We start from the raw sequence: 13,839 nt of genomic DNA, 5'->3' as shown, positions 1-13,839 counted from the left end.
AGTTTACCTTGAAAATTTTCTAATCAAAATACGAATTAAAAGTTACTTTAAAATGTTGTGTAATGATTTTCAAACATTGGCAATATTTAATTTACTTATTTTAAAGTATTAAATAAATTATTATGTGCGTCTTTCTAACCTTTTGCCATCTCATTTCAGTTGTATCATGTGCTCTCTTTCATATTTGTGTGCACTGATCGAGAAATACAGAATAATAGACATACATATTAGTGATGTAAAAAATCTATTTTAAAATCGATTTTGTAACATGTAATAAATAAAAAAACATAAAATGGTTTTTGCAAAAGAAACATTTATGTATGTATATATATATATAGATTTTACAAATATCGAACCATCAATCTATCGATCTGTTTTACATCACTAATTCATAGCTATTCATATGGGGTAAATAGGAATTATGTTTATAAAAAATAGTTCAGTTCTTGAATAAAAAATAACATTACTATTCAAAGGCAATTTATAAAGAAAACACACGAAATAAAGAAATATGATATAAAAAAATAATCACTTAAACTAGACAATAACAATATGAATATATACTAAAATGACATATGATTATAATACGTATTAGTTAAAAGAACTTCTTTTTGGATGATGGCGTATCAAAGTTCAGTTGGGAGTGCCTGTAAAATGAAAGAAATAGATTTATAAATTGCTCGATTAGAAAGTTAAATCATTGTACTGACATGGGCAGTTTGGAGGCGGTCACCTCCATGATCGAGTTGACAGTTGAGAGAGGTCCACAGCTGCTATGAGTTGAAAGTTTCGTAGGCGTTTTCTCTATTGCTTCCATATCTGGATCCGATTTATTAGTGTCATTCTCATCAACTTCCGAAATGGTGCTTCTTTCCTTAGGCGAATGACTTTTCAGCGTAACTGTAACATTCTGAAGATTGGCAGGCGTCGAGTTCTCCTTATCGGCATTGTTGTCTGTATTGAAAGGATTCAGGCATTTTCCACTGCACTTGCAGGAGCTGGCACAAGTGTTGCCATTTGAAAAACAACCGCAACGTTTCGAATCGCATTTCGTGCGACATCTGCAACCCCGGAAAGTTTTACGCGTTTCATCTGCCACTGAGCTCGCATTCATGGTGACTTGCACGGAGTTGGAGGTGTTCTCGATGCTGGTGTTGCTGCTATCTGGATTTCTCTTAGCCTTTGAGGTGTTATTTGATTTCTATTTACGGGATAAGCAAATGAAGCAATTAATTTAAAAAAAAAAACAATGGTAAATAAAAATTTGCTCAAATAGTCTCCGACTAACAATCGGACTATTGGTATTTAGATTATAGACCAATTTTTTATAAAGATTGAAAATAACATGTATTAGATATTAGATAAAAAAAAAGTTGGGCGTTGTTACAGATTAAAATAGATACATGTTATATATGCATTTTAGCTCCAATTGCATAAAAATTCGTAGTTAAAAAATTTAATCAGATAACAGGAAAAAGGATTTCCTCAACTAAAGTGTATCTTGAGATCAATGTTAGTTTAAACTTTAAAGGATAATTACAAAGTTGACAAAGCGCCAGCTTAACTGGAAATAATGTCGATGAATAAAATGGAATTTGATGAATTATTTGCGTTTTCAGTGTTATGTCGGAAAACTTTTTCGAGCAAAGTTCAATGAGACTTACTCTGGAGCGTTTCTCCGGTATCCACTCGGTATCGCTGCCCAAAGTGTTGTTCATTTCATCATCGCCGTCAAAAGAGTTGTCCAACTCCTCGTCGTTGACCTCGATGGGGCTTGGTACTTGAACGGCGATGCGTTTTTGTGACTTGAGCTTCAGCTTATCGAGCTCTTGTTGGAGCTCTTCTTTTTTGCGAAGCATCTCCTCGACAATCTGCTGTCGCTCCAAGTCTTCAGCTGTGTCACCTTGATGGCCAGACTGGTGTGAGCTGCGCAATAGGACAGCCACCTTCTCCTCATAGTTGCGCTGTAGATTAACCATTAGCTCTTCATGCTTGCACTCTTCCAGTCGCAAGCGTTTGGTTAGCTCCTCGTGCCGTTGCCGTTCCTCATTCAACTGGCTGCGCTGCTCATCCAACAGCATCTTTTGCTCCATAATGCCCTGGGCCTGTTCACGCCGTTGCTGGACGAGACTCTTGAGCAGCTGTTTGGTGATCGCACGCGATTCCCCAATGCTTTGCACATTCTCGCATAGAGCACGCATCCGACTATCCAGATCGTTGGAGCAGACCTTCTGCTGCAGATCAGCGATTTGGGCATTGCGCATCTCCAGCTCCTCCTCGAGGCTGACCAGCAGCTGAGCCTGATCTTCGTCTGGGTTGGATTGCTGCTCTCTAATCTCATTGCAATGCGTATTGATGATAGCGCGATCCTCCATTAGCTGCTCCAGACTGTGCTCAGCATCGATCAACGATAATATCACCTCCAGTTCGCGATCTACCAAAGCATCCAGCTTGGCTGCTCCTGGTTGATCTTTGGCATGTCGTTGACGTTGCGCCTGCGCAGCTCTTTGACGCTCCAGGGCATCCTTTAAGCTAGAACAAGTTAAAATATATAAAACCGAATCATCATCTGCATCTTCATTAGTCATCAGTTTGCCTTACCGCTTGTTGGTGGCCATCGCCTCCTCGCACTTGCGCTTTAGCACCTGACGCTGCTTGGCATGCAACGTCTCCTGGCGCACCATTTCACTCTGCATCTTGCGATCCTTGCTCTTGAGCTGGGTCAGCTGCTTTTCGCTCATCAATTTCCACTGGCGGAATCGCTCCGATTCGCCGCGCATGGCCCGTATCAGTTTCACCTTGGACTCCTTCATGGCGCGTATCTCGCTGCTTAGATTCTGTATCTTTTCGCGCTCCTTTTCGCGCATCTTCAGCATGCTGGCCTGCTGAGTCATCTTGCGTCGCATATCGGTCACCTCTTGCTCCAGCGCCTGCAATCGCTTGCGACGCTCCTCGGCCAGCTTGGCGGATGTATCCTTTTGCTTTGTGGTACGCAGTTGTTCCATGAGCTCACGTCGCTCCGCTTCCAGCTGACCGATCTTCAGTTCGCATTGCTTGAACTTCTCATCAATGTCATCGTCCTGCAGTTGATCGAAGTTCCGGGCAACGCGATCGTGCAATTCCTGCTTCAGATTCAGCTGACGATTAATGTTGCGAAGTTCGCCGTTGAGATTGAGCTGCTTCATGGTATGCTCCTCGGTTCGTGACTGCAGCAGCTCGTGTGTCTCCTGGCAGCCCGAGTTGGACTCCTCATTGCCTGCGACGCCGCTGCCATTGAGGCACTCCTTGCGATGCGTCTGCAAAGCGCTTTCCGTTTGCTGCAGCTCCTCGTCCACGTTGGTGACGAGTTGCGTGATTTCGCGTAGTTGCTGTTGCCACAGGGCATCGCTCTGGGATTGCTCCACAAGCTCTTCAATCTTTGGCACAGCTGTCTCACTTAGTTTCGCCTTCAATTCGAGCACATGTGCCTTTAGTTTATCGTGCGTTACTTCCGCCATGTGAGCACGCATCTCATTCTCGGCCAGATCGATGAGTGCTTGCTGCAGTTCCTGCTGCAGCTTTCGATTCTTCTTCTCAATGAGCGCATTTGTCTTTTGCAGCTGCTGCAGTTGCTCGCTAATCCGCTGTCCCTCCACTGCCGCTGCTCCACTTCCACCTGCTTCAAAGGCAACTCCAACGTTACCTCCGCCGCCACCGGTGCCCAATAGCTCCATACGCAGCTTTTGTATGACATCTTTCAGCATCATCACTTCAGCCGCATGTGGATCCACATTCACGACCGGCTTGTTCTTGATCTGCAGCGCACGATCCGCATATCTCAGTGTACTGAGCGTTTCCGCCACGTTGTAGTCGGCGGGACTGACGCAGGCAATCATTAATGTTATGGAATTGCCACCCAGCGAGTCCTGCAGCAGGCGCGTCAACTTCGACTGTCGATAAGGCACATAAACCGCCGTTTGTCCAGCTGCAGAGAGAGTGAGAGAGAGAATGTGATGTGAACGAGTTGTAGTTGAAATGTGTTTTTTAATTAACTTACAACCAAGCACATTGATGACATTGCCCAGCGCCAGCAGACCCTTGTTGATATTAACGCCTTCCTTGAAGCGATCCCCACAAGCAAGCGTCTTGGAGCAGCGCTCCGAGCCAGCGAGATCCACCAAATTGAATTTCGACGTGGTCACCGATTTTCTGATACATCAAATTACATCATATTAGTAACTACATATGTATGTAGATGGCAAATAGAGATGACAACTTACTGGCCAGTCTTCATGGTGGCAATCACGGTCAGTGTGAATATCGCATGGGAACGGGATGAAGTCTCATTCATGGCGGTCGAGGCAACTGCTCGACCTGAGGAGCCGCGCATCAGCTGATCGGTCACTTGCTTGGCATCGGACACCTCCACCTCGGTGAGTCCCGGTATGACAATACGATTCTTATCCTCCCGTATGTCCACGGTGCTCTCCTCCCGTTTGTTCGGCGAGAATAGATCAAAGAACTGCTCCTGATACAGTTCCACAAATGAGCAGGTGATTTTGAAATTAAACTCATCCTCCATGGCAGCTGTCTCCTGGAATATTTCATGTACTGCGCGCGGTATAACGCCAACATTCTCATCCATGACCCCATCAAAAGCCGTTCCCATTGTGTACGTCTTGCCGGATCCTGTCTGGCCGTATGCCAATATCGTAATATTGTAACCGCGCAGCAGTTTCTTCAGCTTGCTGCGCACACAGCTCTCGTAGATGGCCTGCTGTGTGTCGCTGCTGTCAAAGACGTAGTTGTACGTGAAGGAATCACTGCGATTCACCGTCACCTGTGGCGTCCCGTCGACGGCGCGTTGCACGGCAATGCGGCAGCCTCGCTCCAGTTCCGACTTTACCAGCGGGCGCACGCGCAACGCAACTGTCACTGAATCCGACATTTCTTCTGCACACAATCTGCAATTACTGGACGGCCAAATAAGTCCAGTATAATCTGAAGTGTCGCCATTTTTTAAGCTTACCTGTATTTAACTAATAGAGGTGTTTTTAGCTGCTCCTACTGCACTTCTCAAACTGCAACACTCAGATGCCACAAATATCCTTACAAGTTAGCTAATTTAACACGAATCGACGCTTAAAATAACAAATAACAAACAACAAACGGCCGCCTTTTAATCACACTGCTTACAAAATTCGAAAAATGGTGGCATAATTCTTCGGCGGCGTCAGTAGACTGCAGCCCTGCACAGATCAGTGTGTACACACTTGCTCTCAAATAATAAGTACTGTAAAAAGCACTGTTGCCAGCTTAGCTATTTTATAGCTAGCTCCGGCTTTTTTCAGAGTTCAATTGCTAGAATTGTTTTAAAAATGGCTAAAAGTCAGATATATGGCTATTTCATAAATATATTTAGCTATGTTTTTTTTATCAATAAATTTTCCATAACTATGCAAAAGCGCACGCAAATACAAATATAGATGCTTTCCAGCCAGAAACAGCTATTTGTACTCTGAAGTTGGCAGTACTAGCTCCACGTAAGCTTTCGATAGTTCTCTCTCGGAACGTTGTTCACACTAAAGTTTTTGATCGCACTTTAAGGAAAGAATTCAGTACAATCTTTCATATAGTTCATTAGTTCATTTATTTTGTTCGTTCAGTGACAAAATCCCAACATAGTTCGTTCTGTGAATAGATCAGATAGATTGACAGAATCTTTTCTGCAAAGATGTTTCAAATGAACCGTCAACTGTCATGAAGATATCGATATATTTGACCTGAAACCTGTTTGCAAACCAGTTTGTAACTGCCAAATTCAAAGTAGTATCGAAACAGTTTATGATTCAGCGGCATTTTCTTAGCCGTTGAGGATTTAATTTGAAGTTGCTATTGGCGATAAACCAAAACAAAATCAAATATGTGCTATACTCGAGTATTGACAGTGTGATAAAACTGATCAGTTACTAGAATTAAAATGATATACTCGAGTTGCAATTCGATTTACTATATCAACAATTAACTGGATGAGGTAATACCACTATTATTCAGAACTAACACGATATACTTGAGATTTGCTGCAATTGATCACGCTTAATGTATACCTGTGGCATGGTTAGCATGCTTAAATCGCTATCGATCCGATCCAGTTCCTGTTCCAATTCGATTTTCAGATTGCGCACACGCAACGTTCCCATGGAGATGGGCAATCGATTGTACTGCCAGATGAGATCTTGATAACGAGCCTGTGCAGCTTGAAGCAATGCCACACGTTGTGCCTCCGTTAATAGCACTTGGTCCTGGCCCTTGTCACGTTTCCGTTCCCGTTCACGTTCCCTTTCTCGCTGCCTTTCCCGTTCCTCGTCTGATTTTTGTGTTCTTATTGCATCTGAAAGTGGCGTCTTGTCGCCTCGCTTGGATGTCTTAGAGCAGGCGGAGACATTGGTGCGGGCACTCAGCGATTGATCCAGTTGAGGATTCTGTTCCACATCAGTGATGTCTGGTATGGACAGCTGCACCACATGGGACGCTGAGTTGACTGAACTAACCGATAAACTATCCTCGTCCACCTTTGTGGGCTGTTCCTGCTCGGGCTCCAGTTCCAGTTGCTGGGACTCTGCACACGGTTTAGCCTCATCCAATCTACGGGGCAGAGTGGCCGGTACAGCGCCGAGCACCGTGTGGTAGCTGCTGCGCTTTGCGGCCATTCTGCCCAGTTCAAAATTGGATGCAGTGCGTCGTAGGCCACCGGTATCATCGTAGCCGCCGCTGCCCAGATTGGTCGTTATCATCGGCTCATCGCCTTCGCTGCAGCCGCGCAGCAATTGAGCCTGCCCCTGTCTCTGACCATGTCCATGTCCCTGCTCCGTGCACTTGAGCAGCGCCGCATTGAGGAACTGCTCATCGCTGATGTCCTCCGTTTGGATTTGCTTCTCCGAGCTTCTACGAGCTTCTGCATAATAGGCTCGCCCAATACGTCCCCCCTCGATGAGACGTCGCTGTGTCTCGATCAAAGGCGGCGTGATGGCCCGACGTCCCATGGATGCGGTTGTGGGCAGCTCATAGCTAGGAGATATCCGTTCCCGTTCGCGTTCGCGTTCCCGCTCTCGTTCCCGTTCCACTCGTCGCATTGTCAACGTGGGCGACTGACGCACCAGCAACCGATTCTCGCGCAGAAAGTTGCGCTGTGTTGTGAGCTCCTGGACTGGAGCCAGGACTGCAGATCGCTTCATCCACATGGGGAACAGAATGCGCTTTTAAATGGCAAATTACAAATGTCGCAATTGTACAAGAGAATTAAATGTATAAACAACAAAAGTGTAAAAATCAATGAACAAAATTATGCGAATACTGTCAAAATGAACTAACATACAGGGTGCTTTTTGTGTAACCCAATGTTAAATTCGAATACCTCTTACAACAGGTGTTTGACATTTAAATTTTGAATATTTTTAAGCAGATTTTTTAAAACAGACAAAGCTCATTTTGTGGCAGTATTAATAAGCAAAGTACTTGTTTCTAAGCCTGGGGTGGATTACAAATATATATATACCAAGGAATCAAACCGAAACCGAAATATAGGTTACGATCTCGGTTCCGGTACGTCCCGAAATAACTGTTTCGGTAAAATGTTCTATTCAATTTTTTTTCTTTCGGTTCCGGTGCCCTCCAACAGCAAATCAAATTTGAAACATTTTAAAATTTTTAGTAGATATTATAAAACATAAATATGGTCGAAATAATCAGACCTAGGACAAAAAAGTTTTGTTTAAAGATTTTAAAAATATTTGAATGCAGAATGTATTTTGAGGCCAAAACATGATCAAAATGAAAATCGGTTCAGTTTTGATCAAGTTATGACAGATTGAAGTTGGTCAGACTTCGGATTTAACCACTTTTCAAGTCAAAATTTTTGTTCAATTTCACATTATTTTTTACAAAAAAATGAAAGGTCTCGAAATCAAGTTTAATGTGTTGTTTTATACTAAATCCGATATAAGAAGTTGATTAAAAGTAAGAACTTGAGATTTAAAATTTAGAATTTTCAAAATTTCAAAGGGGGGACCCTTACCATCGAAATCGAATCTTGGTCGAAAATAATAAAATTTTCTAAATGAACAAAAATTGAACACAGAATGAATTTAGAGGCCAAATCATGATCAAAATGACATTCCATTTGAAAATCTATTGGACAACTCTTTGACCTAGCAACTTTACCGGTGTTATTCCCTGATATATATTCATTATCTTTAAAGAATTAGCTTTCTCGAGAAATCCTCGATATTGCAAGCTCACCAATAATGAAACACAAATGATTGCATATATTTAATTTGACGTTTTTATTAGAAAACACATTGGGTCGCACAAAAAAGGCACCCTGTAATTGGACGACTTTTATCTTATATTATATATTGGATTTGCGCTGAAGGAACTTGATATTAATGCCATCTCGAAAGCGTAGAACCATCTGTGCCTGCAACACGGGCTCCTCCAAGGGATCCGACAACTCCAGTTGGAAACTTTCCACAATGCGCACCGTGAGCATCTTCATCAAAAGCAGCGAGTATTTGCGTCCAATGCATACATGAGGTCCACCCGAAAACGGTATATAGCTATAAGGTGGTGCAGTCACCTTCTTCTCCAGCCAACGCTCTGGCCTAAACTCATAGGGATCTTTAAAGTAATCCGCGTCATGGGCCAATCCATACATGTTGATCCAGAGCGTTATGCCGGCACAGTAAGAGCGTCCGCCAATCTCTGTCGGTTGTGTCGTCTGGCGTCCAGTGCAGGGCACGATGGTGTACTGACGCAGTACCTCCTTGATTAGCGCATCTAGATAAAGCAGCTGATTGAGTGCATCCAAATCATCGGCACCGCCAGGTGTCAACACTGCCAGTTCAGCGTGCAGACGCTCCTGGACAGCTGTATGCTTGGCTAACGCGTAGAGCACAAAACCCATTGCTGCTGTTGTGGTGTCCACACCCTGTAAATAAATCAAACATGTAACGGACATACGCTCAGTTGAACTGCTTGCTACCGCAGTCTGCAGCTAATTTAGCTATTTAATTGCTCGAAAAATGTAATAATTATATTAACCAGAAATCTGACCATATTAAAAAGTGATTTGACTACATTCTTACATGCCAAATAACTGTAATATACCGAAGAAAAAATTATATTTGGGGCGAAAATAAATAGTTTAAATAAGGTATTGGAAAATTAAAATAAAATTTTTTTTTTTTTTTAACTTATTCTAGTTACCTTTGTTGATCATGTACTCACTGCAAAGACGAATGTGTTGACCTCATCGCGTATTTGTTGCCTGTCAAGCTGTGAAAAGAGCAGTGCATCAAGCAGTATATGTGGCTTGTGTTGCACCTCTTGCTTCTGTGCCAGCTGCAAGTGATTGGCACGCTGCTCTATGACCTGATCCATTAGCGTGTGAATAACCTCAAGCTGTACACACAGCTCACGCCATAAAGCAGTGCGTTTGAATATGAAATCAGATACCAAGATTGGATTAATCATGCGCTTAAAAAGTAGTTCTTGGCTGCGATGTAATGCAGCCACAATGGGCGAGTTCTCTGCTTGCTGTGTGTGCAGCTGGTAGCCCATGGAGGTATCTATTTAGAGACAGCATTGATTGCCAGAGCTTGCAGATAAGGCGCTTGTTCTTACCCATTATTGCATCCAGGAGGCAGGCGAATAGATAATTAGTTACCTCAATAGAAGCGCCTTCTCTTTGCCGTAATCTGGCCACAAGACGATCGGCATGTTTTGATATATTAGGCGCAAAGCAGCGTAGTAACTGCGGCTGAAACACTGGCGTCAACAGCCGACGCTGTGTGGCCCAATAATGACCATGGCTGATTAACAATCCGTTCCCAATAAGCGGCGCCAACTGCTGAAAAGTGTCTGCTTTGCGCAGTGTCGAATCAAGCAGTGCTTGTTTTGTCTCCTGTGCAGTGTGCAGAAACACCCACAGCTTAGGCCCCAGCCAGAGGCGGTAGGTGGCGCCAAAGCGTTCGCGCAGCTCTGTGAACACCAGAAATATGACTGCAACAACAAATTATCTTGGACTGCATGCTCCATCGTTAGCATCAACTTACACTCTGGCTTCAGTTTGCCAATCATCTGCGCATTGCCAAGCAGTGGTATAGCCCACGGACCGGCCAGACTGCATCCCAGAATTATCAGTTGCCGCTTGCTCCAGAGCAGCAGCAACAATATCAAAATCAGCAAGAACCACAAAAGCTCCATACGTTCGTCGCAATTGTTGCAAAATTGGTTAAAAACTGAAATGCGAATTGTCCAATCAGTTGCTGATTGCAGCTAATCAAAACACGGCATCGACGCATATTAATCCAATTTTCGATTAAGGTTGCAGTTCAACGTCTGCTTATCAGCGAGTCCAAAAATAACAAATTAAAGTCGCAACTATAGTATATGCACTTAATAAAAATGTGTTGTAAGTAAAAGCGATTTTGGGTTCATCAGATTATTAATATCAGTTATTAGCACAAATATTGCGTCTGACATCTCCCAGCATTTCCAGACCTCGAGGAAAAGTTGTGGAATTCATGTGGATTTGTCAATTATCTATAGGGAAACCTTGTGGACATTCTATAAAAAACGTTGTGAACTTTAACATTGTGAGTTCCTAGGAACGAAGACAGAGGAAAACCTCTAGGTATTCCCTAAGGTTGTCCTCACATAAAACATTAGGGACTCATCGTGGAACTCTGCCGAGAAATCCAAAAGCATTAAAGTGAAAAATAAAAATATTTTCGCTTTTTATATTTTTTATTTAAGAATTCAAACCTACATGTATGATACTTTGACGAAGGGCGTTGTTTTATTTCATTTTTTTTTATTCAGACTGTTTACAGCGGGACTCGAACCCGGGAACCCGAGCTGAATACTTCTGTTTGTGGCAAGTCGGCGACTCTAACCATTACGCCACTCGGCTTAAAATTTCTTGCCTAACAATAATGTACCAATTGACTCAAGTTTTAAAGAATGACAACAACATCATGGACAATTTAGTTCTGCAGGGTTAAGATTGACCCATGGCTAAATATACAAAGTACTTAAACATTAACAAACTTCAGTATCTAATCTTGCGATTAATGTAGCAATAGCCAGACATCACAGACATCATTTAACATGACCTTGGCCGCCTGTTATCTACTGGACTCTGTAAGCTTAGACGGCTTTAAGCGAAGTTTTTAAACTCACATAGTTCAAAATGAGTTGAACATTTCAAACCGCCAAAAATGTGGAAAAACATTTCAAATTGTTGAGTATATTTGTAATATTGTTTATTCAATAATATATGTATGTATGGATGTATATATATACCTTTTCGGTTTTTTTTGCCTTCTTGTTATTTGTTTGTTGTATGTTTTTCAAATATGCAAACACAAAAATTTGTAATAATTATAGTTATTATCATTTGTTTGGTTTTTAATAAGTTTTGTTTTTTTTTCGTTTCTTTTTTGTTTTTTTTAGCTATGCTCGTCGTGTATTTGTTTTTCGTTTGTCCTTCATTTAATAAACTTTTAGCTTCATTTTATTGTTGAGAACTGTTTCATTTGCTGTTTGCAATTTTATTAACACATATTTTAACATTTACAACGAATATAATTTGTATGTTCGATTTGATTTACCGTCACGTTATGTATATATATAAATATTTTTTATTAAAGCTACATTAACTCATGGGCTGACTTTTCATTATCGCTTCACTTTCTCTTCAATTCTTTTTTTGGTTTTTATATTATTATATTTTCTGTTGTGGGCTTGTTTACGTTGTTTTTGTTTAATTCGTTTCGTGTATTTAATCAGCAATATTTTAACAATACTTTGATAGTTATACAAAAGTTAAATATTTCTTGTAGATATACATACAATATAATTTCATATTTATTATTTCATATTCAATATGCGATAAGAGCTATTTGCAAAAGTAATTCATTTCATAATTATCAAACTTATTTAGTTTTATTTTTTTTTTTTAAATTTTTTTCTTGGAAATTAGCGTTGTTTTCTTTAGTGCGTTTGATGTTTTACATACATGGATTTATGTATGTAAATCTTACTAGATTATTTAATTAAATTTGTTATAATCGTTCCTAAAAAATAGTTTGAGATTTTGACAGCCATGAGATTCATTCGCTTTCGCTTTCACTGTCGCTTTTCGATTTCCGATTCCATTAATCGCATCAAATTTATCAATTATATCGATAATCGACAGACGCGCTCTCAATTGTGAAATGGAAATTGAGAACACGTCTGCGTGCTATATATACATGTACGTGTATATGTATATATATATATATATTTATTTCATGTATATACGTTTACCAACTTGGACTATCGCCCAATATAACATTTCTTTTCTTTTTTTTTAAATCTCATTTTTAACCGTTTTTGAAGTGAGTATTTGGAAATACGAAATCGAGTTTCGAGCAACAAATTGGTTATTAATTACAATTGAAAAAGGTCTAATTAAGTAATTAATAAAGCGTTTTGCCTACTTGGTGTTTGGGCTTGAATCATCGCATCTTGAGTTTGAGTTTGAGTTTTCGAATTCGTTTCTGAGTTTCTGTTGTAATTTCAAATCGAATTTAAAGACTTGGATTCCATTGCTAAGTATAACTATGTATTTCATTTTTTGTATTTATTATATTAGTTAGCTATTTGTATAAGCGTTTGGTAATTGGTGTTTTTGATTTGTTTAATGTTTTAAGTTTCCTATTCGCCATCAAATACTTGATATTATTTGTTGTGTTGCGTTTTTGCTTGTGCTTTTGGCATTCCTTACGTTCCAGTTTATCCAGTTGTATCCAGCGTTTAATCAGTTGTATCCGGTTGCGTACCTATTCCCATTTCCATATTCATAGCCATATCCATAAATTGAATATGAACTAGATCGTTCAAAAAGTATATGTATATCCGCATATCTAAAGGCTGTGCGATGGCCCATTAACAATTTGCACAATTTTCGATTATGTAGTATAGTATAGTTGTATATATATATACATATAGTATATAGAGTATAAGTAACTGTACATGTAAGTATATTGTATTTTCAAAAATGTTGTTACGGTGTTTTCTTTTTTTTTTAGGATCAGGGCAGTTGAGAACTTACACTAAAGCTACAAAGATTATTAACAAATATCTTTTCGATTGATTTGTGATTGAAGCCAGGCTTCACCATTACAATATACCTATACATATATACCTCGTATGTATATGTACATGTATATGTATAAGGTCGTACTAGCTATGACTGTGCGTAAAATATTTCAAGTAGCATTTTTCATAAATATATTTTATATAAATATATTATAGTATATTTTACAATTGTAAAAGGGACTTTTGACATTGCTTATGGAATATCGTAGAGGTCAGGAGCAGTTATAATATATTTAAAAATATACGTACTAAAAAAACAATTCGAAAACTGAAATTGAAAAAGAACCCAATGTGAATTTAAATTGAGATAAGGCATGCACTTTGTGTATTTTGTAATTGTTTTTGGAGTTAAAGTAAGTATAATATACATATATGAACTACACTTGTACATAGATTAAATGTAAGATCTATTGGAGTTTCTGAACACGTTCGTGTTTATTGTTATATTGTTGTCAGATCTATGATCCTTAGATGCCTTTGCTTATTATTATTTTATTTTAGTTTTTGGTGTTTTGCTCTCAGATTTATCATCTTTATATTGTTGTTGTTGTTGTTGCTATGGTTAGTCTGTTGTGTGTGTGTGTGTGTGTGGTGTTTGTCTCTTTGTTAATGTTTTTAATAAGGCCTAGCTTGAGGTCAAGTGCTAGATGATTGGTA

At 40.1% G+C, this 13,839-nt stretch overlaps 3 protein-coding genes across 3 annotated transcripts; all 3 read right to left on the bottom strand.

The window, feature by feature from the left end:
* Window positions 1-480: 480 nt before the first annotated feature.
* LOC117793722 (chromosome-associated kinesin KIF4) lies at window positions 481-5,187 on the bottom strand. Its single transcript, XM_034634101.1, has 7 exons — window positions 5,009-5,187; window positions 4,260-4,943; window positions 4,037-4,188; window positions 2,602-3,964; window positions 1,665-2,532; window positions 711-1,201; window positions 481-647 (listed from the first exon to the last, which is right to left on the bottom strand). Exons 2-7 carry the CDS (start codon window positions 4,925-4,927, stop codon window positions 596-598), a joined length of 3,594 nt encoding a protein of 1,197 aa, XP_034489992.1. The 5' UTR covers window positions 4,928-4,943; window positions 5,009-5,187; the 3' UTR covers window positions 481-595.
* A 767-nt stretch (window positions 5,188-5,954) lies between these two features.
* On the bottom strand, window positions 5,955-7,316 carry LOC117787952. The gene has a single exon (XM_034626594.1). The coding sequence runs from the start codon at window positions 7,218-7,220 to the stop codon at window positions 6,036-6,038; it is 1,185 nt and encodes a 394-aa protein (XP_034482485.1). The 5' UTR covers window positions 7,221-7,316; the 3' UTR covers window positions 5,955-6,035.
* A 981-nt stretch (window positions 7,317-8,297) lies between these two features.
* LOC117783675 (probable cytochrome P450 311a1) lies at window positions 8,298-10,314 on the bottom strand. Its single transcript, XM_034621204.1, has 4 exons — window positions 10,092-10,314; window positions 9,661-10,038; window positions 9,265-9,605; window positions 8,298-8,965 (listed from the first exon to the last, which is right to left on the bottom strand). Exons 1-4 carry the CDS (start codon window positions 10,240-10,242, stop codon window positions 8,387-8,389), a joined length of 1,449 nt encoding a protein of 482 aa, XP_034477095.1. The 5' UTR covers window positions 10,243-10,314; the 3' UTR covers window positions 8,298-8,386.
* Window positions 10,315-13,839: the final 3,525 nt, after the last annotated feature.

The sequence above is a fragment of the Drosophila innubila genome, chromosome X (assembly GCF_004354385.1).
Source record: "Drosophila innubila isolate TH190305 chromosome X, UK_Dinn_1.0, whole genome shotgun sequence".
Taxonomy (NCBI): domain Eukaryota; kingdom Metazoa; phylum Arthropoda; class Insecta; order Diptera; family Drosophilidae; genus Drosophila; species Drosophila innubila.
Note: the sequence above shows the minus strand (reverse complement) of the source record. Positions and strands in the feature narration are given on the sequence as shown.

Coding starts and splice junctions, on each gene's coding strand:
- LOC117793722 (XM_034634101.1), bottom strand. CDS start 4,927: ATGTCGGATTCAGTGACAGTTGCGTTGCGCGTGCGCCCGCTGGTAAAG. Junction 4,189..4,259: donor GCCACCATGAAGACTGGCCA/GTAAGTTGTCAT, acceptor TTGATGTATCAG/AAAATCGGTGACCACGTCGA. Junction 2,533..2,601: donor GCGATGGCCACCAACAAGCG/GTAAGGCAAACT, acceptor AACTTGTTCTAG/CTTAAAGGATGCCCTGGAGC.
- LOC117787952 (XM_034626594.1), bottom strand. CDS start 7,220: ATGTGGATGAAGCGATCTGCAGTCCTGGCTCCAGTCCAGGAGCTCACA.
- LOC117783675 (XM_034621204.1), bottom strand. CDS start 10,242: ATGGAGCTTTTGTGGTTCTTGCTGATTTTGATATTGTTGCTGCTGCTC. Junction 10,039..10,091: donor TGGCAAACTGAAGCCAGAGT/GTAAGTTGATGC, acceptor TTGTTGTTGCAG/TCATATTTCTGGTGTTCACA. Junction 8,966..9,264: donor TCAACACATTCGTCTTTGCA/GTGAGTACATGA, acceptor ATTTATTTACAG/GGTGTGGACACCACAACAGC.